The following is a 25,008-nucleotide window of genomic DNA, read 5'->3' as shown; positions in this document are numbered from 1 at the left end:
GCAATGATTACTATTGGAATATAGAGCTAGTTAACAAATATACACTATTCAAGGCTGTACTTTATTGGTACATCTTGTGCATTTATACCACTAAGTTACCACTAAATCACCTTTAAATCCTTCTGTTCCTTGTAAACAAGAGGAAAACATTAGCCACCCGACACTCTCTCTCTCTCTCTCTCTCTCTCTCTCTACCACTGCTGTCTGTCTTCCATCGCTGTCTGTTCTTACTAGCCTGGGATGAGATCCAATTGCCTTTTGCCACTCAGGCGTACCTCGAGATGCCAAGAGATGATGTCACACATCTTTCTCTCAATCTTCTTTCCCCTCCATCCATCCAGCAATCTATCCATCCATAACTTCCTCCCATCTGCTTCTTCCCACTTACCCGCTACACCCACTGACTCCCCGAAAGCTTCTCAAGAACACGTGCACGAGCCCACACACAAGCACGCACACACACATGAACACACACCCAGGCACAGATTTTTGACACCTCATCCCCATTCCCCACCCCATCCTAGGGCATTCACGAATAGTGACCTCAAAGTATTCGAATAGTCGAATATTTGACAGGACTGGACAAACTGTCAAATATTAAGTAAGCAAGAGGCGAACATTGTGAAAATAGCCGATCTACATGCTCACAACGCCTCGCGTTGCGAGGCGTTTTGAGCATGTAGATCTCCTATTTTCACAATATGTATCTTCGGAACAGAGTCACATTAAATGTAATAGACTACAATGTCAAATGCTTGTCAGGGTTCTTATGACTTCCTATCTAGCCAAGCTTTATAAACCATGAAGAAATATATCTATTTTTAAAGACAAAACAATAAAAAAATTAAAATAAGCAAATATTCGACTTTTGTGAACAACGTTGAATAGTGACTTTGATATTCGAATATTCGAATATTTTGGTGAATGCCCTACCCCATCCTCTTTGGATGGCACACCGAGGATGTAACTCGAGTGAAGTCTTACCAGTCTTGGAAAGAACGCCGTTGCCTTTGGCCACGCCGACGTAGACCAGGACCGAGACGATGTCCGACACCTCCACATGGAGGTTGGCCGTCCCGAAGTCCTGGTCCTGAGACGCTGCTACACCTGCAGCAATAGACACGAGAAAGTCAATTAATTATGAAGAAACATAATCGATAATCGATCAAATGAACACATTTTTGGGGAGAAAACATATTATTTGAGTGACACGGTTGTATGACGTAATATAAAAAAACAGACTGGATTTAGTCGTGATTCTCCGTTATTCGAATAAAATAAATTATTCAAAAAATAATCACAAAGAAAACTAAAAAAAAGCTAATATTATGAACGGACCAAAACACTGCATCCAAACACTGCGCATTGGTAGGGGTTTTTATAAAGCCTTACCGTAGGCACAGCAGAGTCTTGGTCCGAGGTCGGGCCTGACAAAGAAGGAGGGCAGGTGGGAGGCCAGGTTGAGGTTCCCCTCTGGGTCCGAGTACTCTGGGAGAGGCAGGTTCCTCATCAGGTCGTCGTACCTGTGGACGGAAGGACATCAGCTATTGGACTGGCTGAGAGCTCAGCACAGGACACTGAACGGACTGTGTGTTTGTGTGAGTGTGTGTGGTGCGTGTGTGTGCCTGTTAGGGCATTCACGAATAGTGATTTTTAGTATTCGAATTATTCGACCTGAAAGTATTCGAATAGTCGAATATTCGACGGGACTGGCCAAACTGTCAAATATTAAGTAAGCAAGAGGCGGACATTGCGAAAATAGCCGATCTACATGCTCACAACGCCTCGCGCTGCAAGGCGTTGTGAGCATGTAGATCTGCTATTTTCATAATATTTATCTGCAGAACCGAGTCACATTAAATGTAATACCTACAATGCTTGTCAGGGTGGGGGTCCCCAGTTCAAATATGTTTATTTTGGGGGTCACGGCCTAAAAAGGTTTGAGAACCCCTGGTATTAACAAATTCATCCACCAGGGGCATTGACAACTCATTCTTATGACTTCCTATCTAGCCAAGCTTTATAAACTATATATTATTTAAAGAGAAAACAATAAAAAGATATTCGAATATTTGGTGAATGCCCTAGTATGTGTGCATGTCCGTGTGAATGTGCATGCGCGTGTGTTCACACCTAGAGGGCATGAGGGCCATGAACTCCTCTCCTGAAGGCCAGTCTTTCAGCCTGTAAACCATAGGCTCTCCATCCTTAGACTTGGGCCGCTCTGGAGAAGAAAAGGAACAATCACTATTTAAACTACATTCACCATCAATAACATCATCAGTATCAACACCAGTCAATATAGATGATTACGTTACATATATAAGGACATACTGTAAAGCATCTACAGGTACCACAGGTATTTATGGAAAAGTTCATTACATTATTGACTAGAAACGCTTTTAGTATGGAAGTTTGAAAAGAAGTAAAAATAACATCAGCTCCATACACAATAAAACACTTAATGTCAATTCAACTCAGAAGAGTGTATAAATGCCACAGTACATTCTTGTGAGTTAAATGAACCCTGAGGACTTTACAGCGTAGTACAGTGGTTCTCAAACCAGGGGGGTCTCTCATTCAACAGTGAACAAACCAACATAAAGTATAAAGTGACAATTTACCATCTTTAATGCCTCTAAAATAAAATAAATAAGACAAAAGTAATCAACAAATCAAACATTGGTCAAATTGTCAAATATAATATTTAGTCTCTACGAAAGCAATCTGGCTAGCATAGTCAAGGAAAAGTTTGGTCGCTCTTTTCACTTTTTTGCAGCAATGCAGAAGTCTGTAATCGAGAGACTACTATGAAAGAGACTAAATTGTAAAAATAGTAGCTAATTTCACAATAATTATCTGCCAAACAAAAGGTAAAGCCTCAACTCCTACAATTCCAAGTGCTTGTCAGGGTGGGGGGTCCTAAAATGATTATTTTGGGGGATCACAGCCTGAAAAGTATGAGAACCACTGGTGTATAAGGAAGGAGGGAAGTATTCACTGCACATTGAGCAGCAGTGTCTATGGACTCACTGGTGATGTCCTCGAAGCCATCCCAGAACTCCTTGATCCCAGAGTTGGAGACCAGCTGATCCTTGCAGTTGAGGAGGTCTCCTTGGTGGTCCGCAAACTCTTGGTTGAAAGACTCGGCTTTCCACAGGCTGGGATTCAAACGCTTGTGCACCCCTGACACCAACACAGGCTGCATACAGGGAGAGAGAGAGAGAGAGAGAGAGAAACTGGCATCAACACCAATAGTAAAACCCAACCATGAAGTCTTATTCTATGAATGGAATGCATACAAATTAAATCAAGTAAAGTTATTATAGTTTTGAATGTTCAATTTGTTTTTATTTCGTTTTGACTTTTCCTTTTATTAATTTCCAATTATTATTATTTTTAAGCAGTTTTGCTATTAGTTTTTAGGATTTGAAAAGGCTTAGTTTTAGTTTAGTTTTGATTAGTTCTAGTATTAGTTTAAAACAAAGGACATTATTCCAAATCTCGTTTTAATTATTTCGTTAAAGCTTCAGTTAACTATGCTAAACCTGACAAAGGTTTAGCATTATGTGATGCATTTCTCCCATACATACCTGTCCCTGTCTCCAACATTCTCGGAACAGCTTCCAGTTGTTGCGGTTGCGGTGGTCTTTCAGCCACAGCAGCCTCTTCTCGTACAGCCAACAGTGGGGGATGTCGGGGTACTGGTTGGTCGAGTCTTCGGGCGCCGTTGTCGTGGGCGCAGCGGTGGGTGCGACCGGCGTCACTTTCTTCCGGTCGGGTTTGGCGTCTTCGGCGAGGACGGCGGCGGTGGCAGGGGCGGGGTTATTGTTGCTTCCGCTGTTGTTGTTGTTGTTGGTGGTGGTGACGACGGGGGGTAGGGGCTCATGTTTAATGGACAGCTTGGCGTTGGCGTTCTGGCGGCTGGCAGGGATCTTGTTCTCCACCACCGAGGCAATGATGTCGTCCAGGATGTTGGGCATGGTCCGCCCGCCTTTACCCATCTGAGGGGAAGAGAGGGAGGGAAGAGAAGATAGAGAGAGAAAGATAGAGGAAATAAGACTTCACCACCTTTTTTGGGACTTTTCCTACCAAAACTGTTGCATATCGTCGTTGTCGGGTGGAAACCTTGTATGTCCAAAACTGCTCGTGAAAAAATAGTGAAAATAGGCGATCTACAAGCACACAACGCCTTGTGTTGTGCAAGGCGTTGCGTGCTTCTAGATCTGCCAATTTCACTAGTCTTGTATGATTAAGCGGGGCTTTACTTTATGAAAAAATGTACAAATTTGAAACTTACGAGGTTTCTGCGGGACAGTGACAATAAGGTACTGTGGTAGCGACTGATAAATGCGGATAAGTGTATAATAGCATTATTATCTTAATAGTATTAGACTACTGACTCTTATATTTATTATATTATTATCATTCACGCTGCTACATTGTCAAACCAAAATAAGTGTTACTCTCATGTGCTTGTAGACAGGATACAACAATAAAGTACAACCTTGAAACTTGAGGAATAAAGTTAACACAATGTACAATAACCACGAAAGCTCAAAAGACAATGAACATGTGTGATAGTGCGTGCGTGTGCGTGTGTGTATGTACAGTATGTACCTGGGAAGCAGTGGAGTAAACGGGTGCGAAGGCGATCCCCGCGTCCGTAGAGCCCAGCCTCAGCTTCCCCGCCGTGGTGGTGAGCAGATCCCGCAGCGTGGAGCCCTGCTCCGTGCTGTTGGCCACCAGCGATGACGTCTTGCACTGCTGGAGGACCTCCAGGCTCACCACCGCCTTCTCCTCCTTCACCCCTTTACACAGCACCACCGACTCCTTGTTCTCTGTTTGGAGAAGAGAGGAGAGGAGAGGAGAAAGTGGCTGTTTAGCTCAAAATAATAGTTTCAGGCCTGGTTGTTACAGACAGACGGTTTGTGACTCGCTTAATGCCGTGCTCATCTTGTATGTGAAAACGTCCCTCGGGGATCTTTGAAGATTTCGATCAGACACACATGCAGAAAAACACTCTCGCTCTGCATCACATACGCACACATTCCTCCCTCAAGGACAGAGATTAACAGCAACCACCTGCCAAAGAACATGAAACTTTTGGCAGTAGATAATAAAGTGTGGATGTTTGTTTGTGAAATTCACAGTTCAGTTCGATGCGGTACAGACCTGTTCATGTGGATTTTAAATACAGCAATATGATATTTCTTTTCTCGACACTTTCTGGACACATTATTCCATAGAGGCTTCTTACGAGCAGCATATAACCCAAAATAGCAGTGCCTTATAAAATGTAACATAAAACAATAAAATATACACAGTATGGTTGACAAGCGTGGTCTCATATAATTGCTACAGGGATTTCTTTCGCCCAGTTTCAATCAGATGGGAAAGGCTGCTTAAAGGCTGCACTGAATTATGCCTAAATGCTGCATGTGTGTTGCTTTGTGTTTTCATCAAGCTCCCCCAAGTGAAACATCTCAACACACTGTTTACTGGTTTCAATTTTTAACTTTTCCTTTTAATAATTGGTCATTAACCACTAGTCTTAGTGAAACAGTCTTGAGTTGTTTCCATCTGCACCAAATCTCTTTGACAAAAATAGCTCTAAACGCGTCGCAATCTGTTCTTTTTGACAAATGTCCCCCCCAGAATATTCAAGGTTCAAGTGTTTAATCGTAATCGGGGCAATAGTTCTGAAATAATCGCGAAAACGGCATGCCTCCCCTCACCTTTCTTCTCCTCCCGTGACTTCTGCTCAGCCATGTCGGCCAGGAAGTGCAGCGGTGACTGTGACTCGGGTGGCGTGACGGGGGCACTGCCCGCATCGCTGCCAGGGCTGCTGCCCCCGCAGCCTCCACCGCCTCCGCCTCCTCCATTGGTCTCCGCCGTCGTCTTGGAGCCTCCACGCTCAGAGTTCTGCTGCTGGGAGCCCTGCTCGGCTTTGACCAGGGACAGCTTGTTGCTGTGGTTCAGAACGTTCTGCAGGACCTGACGGACAGAAAGAAAGAAAGACAGAGAGAGAGTTGGTTAGTTGAACGTTCATGCGGTTTATTGTTACATCTTGTGTACACGTACATAAGAGTAAAAGGTATTTTTGTTCGGCTTCCTTCAGCGAACGTAGCAGTATAGTAATATAGTAAGAAAAAAAGAAAGAACAAAGTGTAAAATTAGGTTTAATATTAGGTTTAGTCAGTGTAGATTAATCGCAACAAATACAGTTAAATCTTGCGTTAAAGGCTCCGCTTTCGGAGATGTTCCCTGAAATTTGTCCAAGCAGCTTGCTATGCAAACATTAGTAGCACAATAGAAATACATTTACATATATGCTTGAATCAGATTCAGCAGACATAAAATCACAAGTATCTGAGCCTATGCCAGACTCCAACTCCAATGTGGACACATCTCCCTCTACACACAATCTCTTCACACGCTGGCCGTGCGCTTCACACGCTGGCTGTGCGCTTGTAGATCTGTAATGTTTGCCAAATGTTCCCCTAATTATGAAACATGCAGGTAAGGGAGGCTAGGGTTCATGTGGCGGAGGATGCTTCAGTACCTGTGACACTCCATTGGTGGCTGGCAGCTTGTTGAGGAGGTTGAGTTTGCTGGCGCAGGGGCAGTGGGCTTTGATGTTGTACTTCTCTCTCAGAGAGTGCATGGAACTCACCAGGTCTGCCAGCACTGAAAAGGGCAACACAAAAATAACCTTTCAATGTCATACCAGGCAGCCGGGCGGATGAAGCTTCATTGAACCACAACAACAGATTTTCAAGCCAACATATCGTTGCTGTCTGTCGGGCAGAAACCTCTTTTCTCCATATTTTAACTTTTTGTGTTTGTTCGTAAATTAATGTCCGACTTTATCATGCTACAGCATGACACAAAAACAGAATAAATGTCACTTTTGGACATGAGGTTTCCACTCGACAGAGATGATATACAGTAAACACTGTATATACAAGATTGAAGAGTAACTTAAACATGTGTTGGTTGAACAAGTCTGAGCACAGGGATTTGACGATTGCCAGCATTTCCAGAAAATAAAAATATTATATGCTCTAGTTGTAACTAATGATTATGTTCATAATCAATTAAACACTTTATTGATTATTTTATTAATTCAGGATAATGTTGAATAAATGGTTCACCCCAGTACAAAGAGAGTGTGTGTGTGTGTGTGTGTGTGTGTGTGTGTGTGTGTGTGTGTGTGTGTGTGTGTGTGTGTGTGTGTGTGTGCACGCGTGCACGTGTGCACGTGTTGTTGATACATCACTAAACCCATTATTTGATAAAAGAAACATTTTATTTGATACATATTCTTTCCGTTAAGCCATCATTCTATGAACGGTTTAATCACCACTACAAGATATAATTTATGAGACATGAAAATTCATGTTTCAGTGCTGGCTTCGGGTTTGGTAACAGATACTGCAATACTGAAAGAGGGAGAAGGGTGACGGGAAAACAATCTTTTATATGACGAGAGAGAGAGGGAGGGAGAGAGGGAGGGAAGGAAAGAGGGAGAGAGAGGGAGGGAGGGAGGGAGGGAGGGAGAGAGGGAGGGAGAGAGGGAGGGAGGGAGGGAGTATGAGGAAAGCAGAGAGGATTCCTACCAGTGCCAGGTATGATCTGTGTGGGCATCAGATGCTTGTGGTCGTGAGGCTGGCCTTTGACACACTTCAGCCAACCGTACAGCTCTTTGTCTGCAAAACAAACAGACACAGACAACGGTAAAGGTCACTGCTAGAGTAGAAAGAAGTATCTGGCCGTGACTATCAAAGTTTTCAAATATGTCAGTCATTCCTTTGTATATTTAGGTTATGTGTCATAGCCTAAAAGCCAAACAGAAATGTAATTGTCAATGACAAAAACACAATTGAATCGTTAATTGCAATTATTTGAGTGACAATTAATCGTCATGTAAAATGTCATAATCGTGGCAGCCCTAAGATTGAGAAACACACATAGGTAGAACGGTACACACTACACAGAAACACAAGAACGCATGCATGCACACATGTGCACATACACACACACACACACACACACACGCAGGGGAAATCTCGCTTTTGCGAACGCCCATCATTTCAACCGGAGGGTTAGCGACTCACTCCACGGAGGTTAAGGTTAGGGTGAGTGTTAGAGTCGGGTGTCGAAAAGATGACATGTAGTAACAGCGACACGCTCCCCACACGCACACACGCACACGCACACACACACACACACACACACACACACACACACACACACACACACACACACACACACACACACACACACACACGCAGCACTTGTCTCCTCCTGACACAGACACAGACAGTAGAACAGAGAAAGAGTGCTGACCTTTAGAGCTCTTCCTCTCTTTGGCCTTGTAGCAGTCCAGGCAGACGACAAAGCCACATTTCTGACACACCCAGTGAATGTTGAACAGCGTGGCCTCGCATGCGTCACACATCTCCCTCACGCCACGCACGGCACGCTTCCACGCCAGCTTGGCTGCTCAAAACACAAAAACACAACCGCCAAAACTGTTATTTTCCAGGATTAAAATAAGCAGATATTAACTTTCAGATCTGCTACATGTTATACTTTTGTGTGACACTGTAGTATGATCAAGTAGGGTGTTAATTTACTTTACAAAAAAGTATATGGAGATGAGAGGTTTCGATAGCGATATGTATAGGCCTAATATATATCGTCGTTGACGGGTGGAAACCTCGTATCTCCAAGTTTCAAATGTGTACGTTCTTTCGCAAAGTAAAGCCCTGCTTCATCATACAAGGCCGTCGCACAAAAGTAGTGAAAACAGCCGATCTACAAGCACACAACGCCTCGCGGTGCGAGGCGTTGTGTGCTTGTAGATCGGCTGTTTTCACTAGATTAAATCATTTTTAAAATGATAAATACAAAACGAACGGCTTTGGACAAGGTTTCCACCCGACAACGACGATAATATATAAAAATGCTACAGAAGAGGTTTTTTCATCCATGTGATCCAAGGTTTGGAGTTGTGTTTTTGTATTTACCGTCCTTCTTGACCCAGGTTGCTGCTGTGTTCTCTGTGAGCACCATCTGACAGAACTTGTCTCCTATGAAGCTGAGGATGTACTTGGCCGTGGCGCGGTCCAGCTGGCTCTCGTCCAGAGCCCCGGGGACCCACAGGGACAGGGCTTCGTCGTCATGCTGGTCCGGAGAGGAGAAGCCGTCCATGCGGATCACACCGTTCTTGCTGTAGGAGAGCCTGGTGGACGGGGGCAGACAGAAGGAGGAGGAGAGATGAGGCCTTTTTCGTTGGACCGAAAAAGCAGAGCTGGCTGAATTTTGTAGGCCTAGAATTATTGAATGCTTTAACCAGTGAAAAATAGCAGATATACAAGCTCACAGCGCGGCACCGAGTGCCGCGCTGCGAGCTTGTAGATCTGCTATTTTTGAAAAAGTTGTGAAAATGTGGGCAAATCTTTGAATATATGTATCTTCAAAGCGAACGTTTGTAACTCAGTTTTTGCTTCTGGGGGGTCCCTGGAACTAAATATTTTGAGATGCGGGTCCGTGGCCAAATACATATCATTTTGGGGGTCCTTCACATGAGAACCACTGACATAGTAGTCTCTCAAGAACAGAGCTCCAGTGAAAAGGACCTTTTCTTGGACGATGGCTAGCCAGATTGCCGACATAGAAACATAGGTTTTTCAAAAAATCATAGAAGGATTCAAAAGACACTTATAGAATCGGGTCAAAATTCGAATTTTCACGTTTTTTCAAAAATAGCTGATCTACAAGCTCGCAGCGCGGCACTTGGTGCCGCGCTGTGAGCTTGTATATCTGCTATTTTTTAATAGTTAAAGCATAAAATAATGATACACAATATAGTGTACCCGTTCTGAATGGGTTAAACGTCCATCTTGAAACAAAGCAAGAGCTTAATGTAACACACATAGGAAAGTTATGTTTTCGGCTAATGTTTTCCCATATTTCGAAATATATGAAAACGGACAGAAAATATATTTATCTATTTATTCATCCTTCAACAAATCTTGATAAACTTTGACACTTTGTTAATAGTTTTTTCTAACCCGAAAAAAATTCACTCAAACAGGCCACATGGTGAAGAGCTCTGTCTAATTTGTGTAATCTATTCACAATTATTTTAACCAAAACAGTTATTTTATTTTTCAATCTCTACAAGCAGTAGAGATGTATATGAAACGTGGTTATTGTTGTGTTTTTTCCTGTATGGATGGTTGAGTTGAGCTAGTTTTCCGTTCTCTTCTAAATGGCTAGTTGGGCAGGGTATGGGCCAGTGAAAACGGCCAGTGAGTTTTGAGGTCACGCATCAGACTCCATTGGGCCTGCTGAAACAAAGCCGTTTTCTGTCTATGTCCAGCACAGTATGTACGCTATGGCAGGGAGCAAAACCAGGACACTGGCCTCAGAGGCGGATGGGAAAAAAGCGAAGAGTCTCTCATGAACGGGAGGGAGCGAGCGAGACATTGTGTGCCATTGTTTCCTGGGTGTACTTAAATGACCCAGTCATGTCAGGTGAGCGGTTATGAAATACGAGTGTTACGTCAAGAGGGCTCAGAGTCCCATATTAATCTGCTATGACGGACAGCCTCTACTGTATACCCACAGAGACAGAGAGAGAGAGAGAGAGATGCGGGTGGGGGCATGTGGGTGACAAGAACCGGAGTTAGACATGAATAGATGGCGAGACAGCCAAAGAATGAGAGTCGGAATGAGGAAAAAGAGAGAGAGAGAGAGGGAGGTAGGGAGGGAACGAAAGAAGGCAAGGGGCGGAGTGAGCGCAGGGAGCAAGAAGGGAGACAAAAGGCGAAGAAAGCAGAGAGAGAAACGGAGAGAAACAGAGAGAGAGAGAGAGAGAGAGAGAGAGAGAGGGAGAGAGAGAGAGATCTCACTCGGAGGCAAAGATTATAGAGCAGAAAATCCTCTTTGGCAGATTTACCCCGCTAGACCTCAGACTGCTGCTGGATTATCTAACTTGTGCGTGTGCATGTGCGTGCGTGTGTATGTGGGTGTGTGGGTGCGTGGGTGCGTGTGGGTGCATGGGTGTGTGGGACCGTGGGTGCATGCGTGCGTGTGTGAGAGCAAGCAAGTCACGGCCAGATACTTCTTTCTCATGAATGCATATTTCATGATCTAGCCTATATACTGCAGCAGAGGACAGACTTTCTTTGGGGAGAACACGTCCCATAAATCAAAGAAGAGGAGAGGAGGAATGAAAGGATGACAGAGAGGGAGGGAGGGAGAGAGAGAGAGAGAGAGAGAGAGAGAGAGCTGCTAGAAACCTTCAGGCAAGTGGGACAGAATAGAAAGCAGGCAGACAAGATGGAGGTTGGAGAACACAGGTTACTGTAGGTTCAAGGAGAAAATTAAACAGTCCTCCGACAACGTTCGTTGGGGTTAGCATGCGCACACTTCCCACTGTATGTGATTGGTCTAATTATGTCTACCATGCCTAGCCTACAGTACAATACCTACAGCAGGCTCAAAAACGACATACATTTCAGCCTGTGAAACGTATTTATAGAAACAAAGACTGGGCTAATAGTGGCTCTAATAAAGGCTTTATGTCTTACATCCTTGGAATATTGGTGGTTCGCAAGATTAGCAGAGGATCTCCTAGTAGAAGTCATGGCGTAAAAATAAAAAGGTCAACAACAGTGACATAAATGTACTAACTACTGTTGAGGTTAAAGCACTAGAGCAGGGGTTTTCAAAGTGGGTGACGGGGCACCCTGGGGTGCCGCGACGGCAGTCCAGGGGTGCCGTGAGATTTATTTGGACATTTAAAAATATTTAAACAATATATTTAGTATCATAAGTACAAAGTGATTTTCAGTCAGTTCTAACCAAAATGGCTATCATCTCGCTTTCCTCGCAACATAATCGCTAAAATATGCTATAAATATAAGGTGCTGGGAGTGAAAATTAGGAATTTTAATAATGTAGGGGTGCCTCAGATAAAAAAAAATATTTATAGGGGTGCCCCGATCCAAAAAGGTTTGGGAACCCCTGCACTAGAGGGGGCAATTGCCATCCCCTGATGCCCCAAATGACGCCCCTGGATTCAGTCGAAGGAACTGAACGCTTACCGCCTGAAGTAGTAGAAGCGACAGAAGACGGGGGAGTGGGCGGCCTCCTCGCCCTTCTTGCTGCGGACCACCCGACACTCCCTGCACTTCTGCAGGTTGGGCCCAATCTCTGAGCACGAGTCGTCCTGCAGGAAGGACTCGCCCGTCTGCTTCAGCTTCTTCACCTTCCTCCAGTCCTTCAGCACGGAGCGAGGGATGCCGTCTGGTGGAGGAGAGAGAGAGAGAGAGAGAGAGAGAGAGAGAGGGTTAAAATGATTTAAAACAGTGAAAATAGCTGATCTACAAGCACACAACGCCTCGCACCGCGCACTGGTTGAAAAGTAGAGCTGCTATAAACTCCCAGGTTCAAATCCAGGGCAGGACATAGAAGCTATGGATCGGCTCTTTAGGAGAAGGAGGATGATACTTCTGTGCAGTATGGATTTAAATCATGCAGAGTTTCTGTCTGGGGTGAACTATAATCTATTCTACACACATTCCCGTCGTCTCTACGTAATTTCTCCTTTCAGTTTAACGATCTTAGCAATTTCCCTGTTTTAGTTTTTTTGCTGACACCGGCGTAAACTTCTTCTTCACACACATCAAAGCAGAGAGGAGAGAAGGCCCAGAGAGTGTGAACTACACAAGAGGTTCTGAACTCCTGTCCTGAGGGGGCTCTGGGCCCTCTAGGACCCATGGGGGTAGGAACTAGGAAATTAAAGAAACCGCTGCAGTTGCTGCTTGGTTTTCATCCTAAACAACAGTCTAATCCCAGGGACTATTTTAGGACGTGGGTCATACATTAACCACGTTTGCCTATTTTATACCTTGGCTGGAGTCGCGATGCGACACGTTGTGAGCTTGCAGATCGTCTATTTTCAAACATTCTGTACTTTTACTTTTGGTACTTTAAAATACATTCTGATGCCAACACTTTCATACTTTTTACTCAAGTACATTTTGAATTCTGGACTTTTACTTTTAACAGAGTACATACATAGGGAGTAAGTTCTAAACAGAAACACGCGGGTAGTGGACTGCCTGTGTTCCCACCATGTGTCCGTAGCTCACTGCAGTCTGTGGTTCTTTCCAGACACAACCAAACACTTTGTTGACCTAGACTGGTCTCTTAACCCCAACATATGGTATAAAACAGGGTATTAGATGACACAAAGAGGCCTATGTATTGTGGCTTTACATCTCAAATATAAGTGTTCCATGTCTGAAACTTAATAGCTAATGGTGGGTTAGATGACAGACAGATGTTTGGCTGCTGTGAGTTTTAGAAAAGGTCGTATGTAAGAATGTAAGAGTGTGTGTGTGTGTGTGTGTGTGTGTGTGTGTGTGTGTGCGTGCGTGCGTGCGTGCGTGCGTGCGTGCGTGCGTGCGTGTGCGCGCATCAAAGTGTTGGGTGCTATATTGCCGTCAAGCACACAAGTACTGTATCTCCCCGTCACTGTACTATTACTGCTGCTATCATACGAGAAGCCACACATACACATACACAGTTTGACATTAAGCATGACCCTCGGGACTAGACGCTATATTGGGTTACAGAGTCTGTACAGTAACGAACATTATATGCCCTGTACTATACAGCATATAGGCCCGTAGCTTGTGTACAACTCGGGCAGACTAAAAAGGTTAAGAACACCCCAGGGAGCGACGGGTGTCTCTTTTTCACCCTGCGTGGGGGAACAAAGCACTGATGGCAGATACAGTACGAGGTTCACGTGTAAGTATCCTGCCACGGTTGCTTTCAACTCCGTTAATGTGTCTCCCTTTTCCCCTCCCGCGCCCCGACTGGCTCTTTCTCTATGTATGTCATCCTCGAGCACAGTCTGCACGCACACGCGCACCGCACACACTAAGAAAGCACGCCTGTCTGTCCCCAGCTGCAGACCAGATGTCGGTGAGTGAGTGTAACCCAACACTAGGCCGGGTGCTGTCATTGAATTCCTGCAGCTCTTTAGGAACTCAATAGCGACCAACAGGCCCGCATGCACACACACACACAGCACAGAGCCTTCGGCTACGAGAGCAGCTCATATCCAGGGTGTCCGGGAAATATAAACAGCAGCGAATACAGAGGGGAAAAATACCGGGATGTCATCGTCGGACGGGAGGCCGGGAAGGAAAGATATAGGGGGCGGGGGGGGAATAAAGAAAACAGAGAGAGAGAGAGAGAGAGAGAGAGAGAGAGAGAGAGAGAGAGAGAGAGAGAGAGAGAGAGAAGAAGAAGAAGAACAATAGGAAAAGAAACAAACAAGCAAAGGAAGAACAGATTTCATTTCTTGACTCAAAACAGAAATGGATAACGCTGGTATTGTTTAATGCAAACCAGCTTGTCGAGAACGAGAGGGGGAGACGAAAGCGGTGAATAGCACAGCAGCCATATTGGAAACAAATTTGGACCTCTTCCTCACTTGTGTTACCAATGCTACTAATGAAGGCTCTGTTCCATTTGGTGTAGCATGGTGGTTCACAGACGTTTTAATTTCAAGGACCCTGGACCCCAATTTGAGACCCACTAGTGTAGCAGCGTGTTTCCAGTGAGCTGATATTGTGTTTGACCAGAATGGAACAGAGCCTCAATTAGTAGTATTGATAACACCTAAGGAAGCAAAGGAAGAGGCAAAATGTCTTTCCAATATGGCTGCAGTGAAAAAAAGAAAAGAAACAAGAAAAGGGTCTGATTATGGCACTCTGAGTGCCATAACACTGTGATACTGTACTGTATGTAGCTACACATTAACCAGTGTGAGGAGATCCATTTCAGCGTACTGAATTACACATAATACAGTACCGAAGCCATCTCATAACCCCTCTAGGAATAGTTAACGCGAGCCAGCTTGGGCAGGATCGAGAGGTGAGAGTTGACGTGACGTGGTGTGGAAAACATGCGCTACACGCGCACACTCACACACACACACACACACACACACACAGAGCTCATGTTACAGAGCGATACTGTAGGTTACCCCCACGGGTCCTTGAGGAGGTTTCCCAGCTAAATGATTGATAGTTAGGAACCAAATGGACCCTTACAGGTACACTCTTGACCCTGAACTAATTGAACCAAATGGACCTGTTCGTACAGGGTCAGAGTTATGGGGGTACGTAATCTTACATTTACCAAACTGGGGGTCCCTGAAAAAATATATACTGTATATATATTGAAGAACCACTGGGTTGGAGTATGGAGCACACTCCACTCTGCATGGGAGCAGAGGCATTCTGTATGGCTGACACTGTCCAGACAATGAGATAAGAGTGTTTTCAAAAGGATGGAAGCTAAAGGGAGATTAGCAGTCAGCTTGCTTAACACTCTTTCTCTTTCTTCAAGCAGCACATTTGAAATCTTCCTTTTGTCCTTATAGGCTGCACTGGCACATTAATTTGATAACAAATGGATTATGCACCTCCATCACAATAAGGATACAAGATTAGTCTTGGTGAAGTTGCTAGCTAGTGTTCAGTGGAGTCCTGACCTCTCTTTAGTAGCTTTCACTCATGCAACTATAATTTACTGTACACGCAGTAAAGGTCGCCATGAACGGGACTCGAACCCGGACATTTGAGTCTAAGTGCCCAGGCCTGTGGACTCGCTACAACAGCAGCAAAAGCAGCCGCCAAAAAAACAACGGCCAAACCAATCATACCACCAGCCCAATATGAAGGATCACTCTAAAGACTTTTCTTTGGTTCTGCAATGCAGTTTTTCTTTTACTCTCTAACTCATTCCATCCAGGCCTTGTGTGGATGCTCGTTTCCACTTTAACCACTTAAACCCTATATAGCCTACTTCACTGACCGGGTTCCCAAAGGGTCTGTACTTCCTTCTACTCTAAAGCTCTTTGCAGAAAATAGCTGATTATACAAGCTGCACAATTTGGTGCAGGCCCCATTTCGGGAAAATAAAATTGACTCAAGCGTGCAAAAGCACAAGGCACAAATCCACATAACAATAAAAAGCCAACTACTAAAGGAGACATGAGGACTGCAGTGTGGTGATGCGGTTAGAGACTATTCCTTAACCACTTGGGCCTGATTTATAATTTGTTGTGCAGTCAAAATAACCAATGTATAGTACTGGCTCATAACGTGTCGCGACTCGAGGCATTGTGAGTGATTGCCTATAATGACATGCCCGAAACAGGGGGTTAAAACAGGGTTAAAATGGTTAAGTAAAAAGTGGAACGCATGTAATCCCTATGTCCGGTGTCCTGGACCAGTATACAGAAGCCAAACCTAAGAAATGTGAATGTGGGACTTACTGCTGCTGGCCAGTTTCAGTTTGGTCTTCTCCCGGGCTGATCTGAAGATGCCGTTGGGCTTAACCTCGTCCTCGTCCTTCTTCTTTGCCATGTCGTTCTGTTTCTTCTTGTACGTGGGCTTGGGCTGCCGCTTGGCGCGACCCTCCATCTTGCTCTCGCTGGCGTCGGAGTCGTCTCCTCCACTCTCGGAACCAGACTCGTACGTCCGCTTGCTCCCCCGCCTCACCGGGGGCGTCGCTTTCCTCTCCTCCCCTCGATCTTCTCCTCCGGTCTTCTCCTCCGGTTGTTGCCTCTCTTTCTCTCTCTCTCCAGCTTTGTTCATGCTCTCCTGCATCTCCACGTCGCCGGAGGTGGAGGCCAGATTGACCGAACAGGGTTTGATCATCTCCGACATGGCCACGGTGGTGCTCACTGTGCTAACTGTGCTAGCTGTGCAAGCCACAGGGCCAGGAGCCTTCTCTGGTTTAGTGGCACTGGTATTAGCAACACTGGTAGTAGTTGTAGTAGTAGTAGTTGTGTTTTTATCCTCCTCCGAGTGCCTGGTCAGCCAGGCTTTCTTCAGCTTGTGGTAGTTACTAGGCTGTCCACTGCCCGCCGAGCCCGGTGTGGAAGGTTGGCCGTTGGGCAGAGGGCTGGACTTGCCTGGGGTGGTGCTACCGCTGGCTGAGCTGCTACTACCGCCGTCCAGGGAGGATGAGGACGAGGACGTGGGCTGGCTGGAAGAGGGCGGAGGGGGAGAACTGTGAAGGGCTGCTTTATCTGCTGAATCCGGGGTTGGAGAGATGACCACAGGTGTGCTGGAGGTAGCGGCATTGGTGGAGCTGTTCCTCGACTGGGCCGCAGCCAGAGCGGCTTTGTGCTTCTTGAGGTGAACGAAGGAGGGGGAATAGGCTTGGCTGGAGCTGGAGGAGGCAGAGCTGGGTGTTGGGGTGATGCTAGGGCTGGGGTGTGGGGTGCCTGCCGGACTAGGGGGAGGCAAAGACCCTCCTGGGGATGTCGTACGTGACCCAAACCCCTCCTGGTGCTCTCCTAGTCCTGAGTGGATCAACGTCCGGCCGCCAATGCTGGTTTTATGGGTTGTGATCTCGCCCCGGGCTGAGTAGACCGATTCACAGCCAATGACCCCACCTTTATTCAGAACGCCAAACCCTGGCGAGGCTAAAACTTCAGTCCTGCACACTGAGTTAGTGTTAATGGCCCCCATGGCTCCTCCCACATTCATGCGTTCATGAGCGGCCTGCATGAACGTCTTTTTATACTGGACGCACATGTCATCCAGGTTAGTGTTGGGCTGGATGATCCTGCCAGCACCGGGGCTACAACCAAGCTCCTTAACGCTCTCCCCCAGCCTTGGACACTCGGGCTGGGGCTTGACGGGGTAGAGCCTCCCTTGGGGGAGCTCCTTGTGGAGCATAGCACCGTGCCTATTAGCACCAGCCAGAGAGCTGCCGTCGTATTTAATGCACGTCTGCGGGCGCACGATGACCGACGCCATGGCCGCATGGGGTTTGCCCCGCATGGATCCTCCCTTGTCTCCGAGAAACCAACCCCCTCTTTCCTGAATCGTCTCCCCGCCCCTCCAGACTTCCGCCGCCGATGACGTCGTCATCATCATCATGTCGGCGCCAGCGCCGGCGGTCGAGGTAACGGCAGCGGCAACCCCATGGCCTTTGACCTCCCTGAGCTCTGGCAGCAGCGTGGGCGGCTTCTGCTGCTCGGCCGACGTCTTACTGCCGGCCGCCGCTAAGCTCACTGGCTGGATGGGCGTGAGGGTCGGAGGGGACAGACGGCCCCCGTAGCCGCCTCGCTCCCTTTCTCTCTCCCTCTCCCTCTCTCTCTCCCTCTCCCTCTCTCGTTCCCTCTCCCTCTCCCGTTCTCTCTCCCTCTCTCGTTCCCGGTCGGCGGCCTCCTTGCGCTCCAGCGCGTGCTGCGTGGGCGGGTGAAACACGGGCGCTCGGTGAAGAGATGGCATTCCCCTGAGCTGCTGCTGCTGCTGCTGCTGCTGGTGCTGCTGGTGCTGAGGGTGGTGGTGGTGCTGTTGTTGGTGGTGGTGGGGGTGGGGGTGGTGGTTGAGTCCCGAAGAGGAAGAGGAGATGGACGAGGAGGACGAAGAGGAGGAGGTGGAGGAGGAGGGAGAGATGGCGGGGCTGTTGCGCCGCTCCATCCTCTCCATGCCCACGAGATGGTGCTGCTGTTGTTGTTGTTGTTGTTGATGTTGATGTTGTTGTTGATGATGATGGTGAAGATGCTGCTGTTGGCCTAGCGCCACCTGCTGGCTGAGCTGCTCGGTGATCTTCCCCGCCAGGCCCTCCCCTCCCTCCGGATGGTGTTTGATCAGCGGTGGCGGCTTGGAGAGGGAGCCTTTGGTGACGTAGCCTCCCAGGGTCAGAGCCCCCTGGCCGGCCGCAGCCACCACTCCGGCTCCCGGAGCGCTGGCCGACACCTTCTCGTAATAAGAGTTGAGCTCCTTGGAGGGGTAAAGTCTAGGAGGCTCGTTGACCACGCTGTTGGACAGCGTGGTGAAGTAGTTGCTCTTCTCCGTCTGGATGACGTGTGGGTGGGGGTGGGGGTGCGAGTGCGGGTGGCCGTGGCCGTGGCCCGCTTTGGGGCTGGGAGCCGGGAGGTGGGGAATGCGCTGAGGGAAGGACGGCTCTCGGTCTCTCTCTCTCTCCCTGTCCCTGTCCATCCCGTGGTCGTTGGAGCGCTGGATCTTGGCAGTGAACGGAGCGACCTCGATGCTCTCCTGGAGGATCCTGCGGTTCTCTTCCTTGTATTTGCTGGCTCTCTCGGCTGCATCCTGGGATGATAAAAACGTGTTAATGTCTGTGATTTTCAAACGGGACCATGTTAAAGCTAATCGATTACGTGTTGGCTTATTTTACAAAGTTATCACGTTCTTAGGCTACAACAAAATCTTTCTTTACTACAGTCCTTTATACAACATCACAGTCTTATGAAGACTGCATAGTAGCTAATTGCTTACGCTGTGTAGTCAGAACTGTCAAATGGCACCAATTCACCCATCGATTTCAGTTAATGAAATCCACAAAGTCTGATTCATTGGTTTCTTGAGATGAGTTACCGTAATGCACAATTTTCTGTTGCTGTTATTGCACATAGAAGCCTGGGTTCTAGCTGTGCGTGGGTGTTTGTTATCATGTACCTGTGTCTGTGCCAGACGAGCCTGCTTGCTGTGGGCGTCTAGGTAGAGGCGGTGCAGGTGGGCGTCTTTGCCTGTGGGCGTCCGACTCCTGTCCGTCTGTTCCTGCTTCAACTGGGCCAACGTCAGAGTTCTGATCGGGTCCACAAACCCTTTCTTATCCATGTCACTGGGAGGGAGAGAGAGAGAGAGAGGATTAATTCTATATTTACTATCAGTCACCATCAGAGAAATTAGTCGATGGCTAATTACTCAATTACTATTTTACTGGAGAGAAAACTGGGTGAGCAGAAGGGAGTGCATTCTGGCTGCGGTTTCGTTCTTTTTTCTTTCTTTTTTTTGTAGAAATTATTCAACATAATAGGATATGATGTAATGTACAGTACATCCAGACAAACGAATGGATGAAATGAACAAAATCCCACTACATAATCAGAATTGCACCAAAAAAAATAGTGTGTGTGTGTGTGCTTCCATCTGTAACTCCACGTTCAGCAGTTGTTCAATTGTCTAAAAAACATAATACAAAAATCAATAATGCATGTACCTTGCCCAACATCAACTTTATCACCTTCAGATGTGTCTCTACTTCTCATAATCCCAAAATGTTTACAATTTTTTCCCCACATTTTGGCCTGTAGGCGGCATATATTGCGCAATCCATAGTTGGGAGCGGAGTGTCATTATCATCACCAACGTCTCAGGTTACAAGAGGGAAGGGGGGGGGGGTCAGATGCACACACACACAGAGAGAGAGAGAGAGAGAGAGAGAGAGAGAGGGGGGGTACAGTAAAGTACAGTAAGGTAAAGTACAGTACAGTACAGTACAGTACAGTACAGTACAGTACAGTACAGTACAGCAAGGTACAGTAGAGTACAGCAAAGTACAGTACAGTAAGGTAAAGTAGATTACAGTAGAGTACAGTACAGTAAGGTACAGTAGAGTATGGATGGATGGATGGATGTGGATGGATGGATGGATGGATGGATGGATGGATGGATGGATGGATGGATGGATGGATGTGGATGGATGAATGGATGGATGTGGATGGATGGATGGATGGATGGATGGATGGATGGATGGATGGATGGATGGATGTGGATGGATGGATGTGTCTGGATGGATGGATGGATGTGGATGGATGGATGTGGATGGATGGATGGATGGATGTGGATGGATGGATGGATGGATGTGGATGGATGGATGGATGGATGGATGGATGGATGGATGTGGATGGATGTGGATGGATGGATGGATGGATGTGGATGGATGGATGGATGGATGTGGATGGATGGATGTGGATGGATGGATGTGGATGGATGGATGGATGGATGTGGATGGATGGATGGATGGATGGATGTGGATGGATGGATGGATGGATGTGGATGGATGGATGGATGTGGATGGATGGATGGATGTGGGTGGATGGATGTGGGTGGATGGATGGATGGATGTGGATGGATGGATGGATATGGATGGATGGATGGATGTGGATGGATGTGGATGGATGGATGTGGATGGATGGATGTGGATGGATGGATGGATGGATGGATGGATGGATGTGGATGGATGGATGTGGATGGATGGATGGATGGATGGATGGATGGATGTGGATGGATGGATGGATGTGGATGGATGGATGTGGATGGATGGATGGATGGATGGATGGATGGATGTGGATGGATGGATGTGGATGGATGGATGGATGTGGATGGATGGATGGATGGATGGATGTGGATGGATGTGGATGGATGGATGGATGGATGGATGTGGATGGATGGATGGATGGATGGATGGATTGCCATTTACACTATTTTGCATTTTGGAAAAAACTGCATATTTAATGTTGAGCTATCTTAAATTTGTATTGCTTAGCTGCCCACTGGACTGTATCCATCTCTGGGTACAGGGGACTTTCGCATAGGAAAGGGGCCAGGCCCCCGCAAGGGGCTTTTTTCTAGTTATATTAAAAATAATATATGAGTCAATGACCTGAGGTCTAGGAGGTTCAACTATGTCAGTAATCTAATAAGCGGCAGACATGTCTAATTAGCTGCATTGCATCACAGGATACCATGACGCAACACACACAAACACACACACACATGAATAAGTACAATATAAGAGAGAAAACAGAGCAATGAAAGAGGGAAGGGTACCGGTAAATGAATGTACACGTCACGAAATAGGAAATGAAATACGGGGGAGGGTTGAAAAAAGAACGAGAGGGAGGAGGAGCGAAGCCTACTTTATACTAGGTTGCGCATCACGTCTCGCACTGAAAATAGCAGAACGGCTATTTTCAGCACAAGAAACCGGCCCTCGACTACTGTAAGTATCAAATATAAATCAACCTTAGCTCTGGAACAAGCAGAGCCACCAGACAGAAACCCAACTAGACCAAACCAACTATCAAATCTATCATCGGAAACAATCAACCAAAAACCAGAGCTCAGTGAGCACTGCCTTGCCATGGAGAGAGGCCGCCACAGGCAGACCTGTCTCCCAAGGGAAGACAGACGGTGCACCCACTGCACACAAGATGAGGCGGAAACCCAGCTGCACTTTCTATCTACCTGCCAACTTGTACCAAGACATCAGAGAGACATACTGTACTTCACACTGATTACAAACACCCCAAAAGAGTTTGAAAACATGACTAAAATACATATCCCATGCACCATAACCATGTCTGCTGAGTGTAGAAGTACAGCAATGTGCAAACACAACAGAAAGACACAGTAAAGTCATCTGTGTATCATCTGTGTATTCCTGCACTATCTGCACTGTACTGATCTCACTACATAGCCATTTAAATACACATGTTGCACATCTTTATTCCAGTCCTAGGTCTTTAGTTGCACTGTATAAACAAACTTGTTTTTATTTCACACTTGCTTTGGCGACGTAAATGGATGTTTTTTTCCCCACGCCAATAAAAGCTCCACTGAATTGAACTGATTAAGAGGCAGCAGTGGTTTTCATGTCAAAGATACATGGAGAGAAGTCAGAGAACTGACTGTTCTTTGGCCTCTGCTGTGTGTGTGTGTGTGTGTGTGTGTGTGTGTGTGTGTGTGTGTGTGTGTGTGTGCGTGCGTGCGTGCGTGCGTGCGTGCGTGCGTGCGTGCCTGCGTGCGTGCGTGCGTGCATGCGTGCGTGCGTGCGTGCGTGCGTGCCTGCGTGCGTGCGTGCGTGCGTGCGTGCGTGCGGCTATTCAGCCGAGTCTGAATAATAGCCTATGCCCTATGGTTTCATAACAAGGTCAGCTAACAGTAGATGAGGCCTTCGGGGTCTGCAATCATTCAGTGTTATTATTACTATTATCTGTCTGTCTGGCTCTCTGCAGTGCACAGCACTCACAGGGGAAATGGCATGCTTTTCAAATTACAAAATGATCTCTGTATATTGTTAATTCAGTCCGTTCTTCTATCACTCTGTTTCGCAGTCTTTTTCGAGTTTTTTACAGACATAACACTAAGCAAAGGAAAATGCTCTGATGCTTTAATGAAGTTTCTCAACTTGGTTAAATTCTTCTATGCAACTCGTTCACTCTCGTGGGCCTTGAATAGAATCGATTGCTATTCAAATGCGACAAAGACAGATTCTGTCTCGTCTGCTGCGTTTACTCCTCTGGCAAAAACAAATTAGTCCTTTGTCTTGTTTGGCAGGGATGGAACCCAAATGCCAACTTCCATTCAGATAAAGTAAACGTGTCTGGTACGGTGTGTGAGGTTTATGTTAAATTCTGAAGGTCTAACCGATTCATAAAACATGTTTAATAGATGTAAAGTAGCACACAGTAAAAATCCTTCACATGTTCTATACATCTGTAGCATTAGCTACAAATGATTGATGGTTTCTGTAAATGATTAACAGGTCTCTAACTCCAAGTTAAGTGGACACTCACTGAGGATTTGACTGTATAGCCACACTGTGGCTGATAAGACAGCAGAGTAGAGATCTATAGCAGTATTGCCAATATTTCTCAAACAGAGTTATGTGTATGCACATATTAAATGTTATGGCCATGCCACACTTTCAATCCGTTTCGAATTTGTAATATTATTCTTCAAAAGATGCGTTATCACTCATTCACAGCATCATATCTTCGCTGTCGGGCAGAACCCTTGTATCTCCGTATTTCATCTTTTCATGTATTTTTGTGAATTAATGCCGTACTTCGCCAGACTACAGCATCACACAAAATGAGAAGGGGATGACCCAAATGGTTTCCACCAGACACAGATGATAATGTCTGGCGTTCTCATGCGGCCTCTCTGTGCAGCACGTTGCGGTACTCACTCTTTGTGCAGCTCCAAGGTGTTCTTGGACAGCGGGGGGCTGGCGTGCGTGTTCATCTTGGCGGCGGCTCTGTGAGCGTCGGCGCTGGCCGGTCGAACCGGCATGTGACTCAGCAGACCCAGACCGTCTGCCGCACCGCCCTGTGTATGCTGCAGCCACGGACTGGCCGTGTTCTGGACACACACACGCGCACACACACGCACACACACACACACACACACACACACACACAGAGTCAGTGCATGGCGGTTAACCACATGAACCCTAGCGTAAAGAATAGCAGATCCACATTAACAAGCTCACTGAGTGCCGTTCGTTGCGATGTGTTGTAGATGGGCTATTCGGCTATTTTTCCGAAGATACACTAGTAGAGTGAAAACGAGGGGGCCTAGTATGGAGCCCTGGGCTGGGGGACTCCGTGCAGCTAGTATTATATTGTAGGATTTACATGGTTAAGAGAAGGTATAACACATTGCCACATACACACACACACGCGCGCGCACACACATGATCCTCTCTCTCCCTCAGACTGCCAAATATCGTCACTGTCGGGCAGAAACATTGTATCTCCAAGTTTCAAATTTGAAAGCTTTTCTGTAAAGTAAAGCCCTGCTTCATCATACGAGACTATTGCATTAAACTAGTGAAAATAGCTTCACTAGTTTAGATCATTTTTAAAACGATAAATACAAAATGAACGGTTTTGGACATACAAGGTTTCCACCCGACAACAACGATATATTTCTTCTATTTTTTCCTCCACAGTGACATGTTTCATCATCCCTCCATGGTCGTGTTCATTCTCTGTGCTTTACAAGACCAGCAGACAGGCAGCATCTCACACAGACAGACAGACAGACAGACAGACAGACAGACAGACAGACAAAATAAAGAGAGGGAGAAGTAAATTACATCTAGAGGGAGAGACATATGGAGAGGTAAGAAGGAGAGAGAGAGAGAGAGAAGACAAAGGAGGAATGGAGCGCTAGGTGACAGACTGGCAGGGTGGGATCAAAAACACGCATGCACACGCACACGCGCACACACACAGACGCACACACACACACACACACACGCACACACTCACAGCCCGTGGGGACAAATGTACTGAGTTGTTTATCAAGGCAAAGTCATCACAGGCAAAAGCCCAGGGGTTTGAGACAGAGA

At 46.4% G+C, this 25,008-nt stretch overlaps 1 protein-coding gene across 4 annotated transcripts in view; it reads right to left on the bottom strand.

Moving 5' to 3' along the window:
- jmjd1cb (jumonji domain containing 1Cb) overlaps positions 1-25,008 on the bottom strand; it is a 181,239-nt gene that overhangs the window by 11,392 nt on the left and 144,839 nt on the right. For 2 of the 4 annotated variants that reach the window (XM_080748284.1, XM_080748286.1), the window contains 15 exons: positions 23,842-24,014; positions 19,542-19,707; positions 16,379-19,175; positions 12,123-12,324; positions 9,036-9,250; positions 8,353-8,508; positions 7,623-7,712; positions 6,566-6,690; positions 5,739-5,997; positions 4,621-4,841; positions 3,594-4,004; positions 3,034-3,202; positions 2,134-2,224; positions 1,393-1,523; positions 985-1,107 (listed from right to left, as the gene is read on the bottom strand). In XM_080748284.1, coding sequence (XP_080604410.1) covers positions 985-1,107; positions 1,393-1,523; positions 2,134-2,224; positions 3,034-3,202; positions 3,594-4,004; positions 4,621-4,841; positions 5,739-5,997; positions 6,566-6,690; positions 7,623-7,712; positions 8,353-8,508; positions 9,036-9,250; positions 12,123-12,324; positions 16,379-19,175; positions 19,542-19,707; positions 23,842-24,014 — 5,329 coding nt within the window. The remainder of the gene's footprint in view (positions 1-984; positions 1,108-1,392; positions 1,524-2,133; positions 2,225-3,033; positions 3,203-3,593; positions 4,005-4,620; positions 4,842-5,738; positions 5,998-6,565; positions 6,691-7,622; positions 7,713-8,352; positions 8,509-9,035; positions 9,251-12,122; positions 12,325-16,378; positions 19,176-19,541; positions 19,708-23,841; positions 24,015-25,008) is intronic. The other 2 variants (XM_080748285.1, XM_080748287.1) reach the window with 1 other exon arrangement.

Source organism: Nannobrachium achirus, assembly GCF_963921795.1.
Source record: "Nannobrachium achirus genome assembly, chromosome: 18".
Lineage (NCBI taxonomy): Eukaryota > Metazoa > Chordata > Actinopteri > Myctophiformes > Myctophidae > Nannobrachium > Nannobrachium achirus.
The sequence above is the reverse complement of the archived record's forward strand: the minus strand, read 5'-3'. Positions and strand labels throughout refer to the sequence as shown.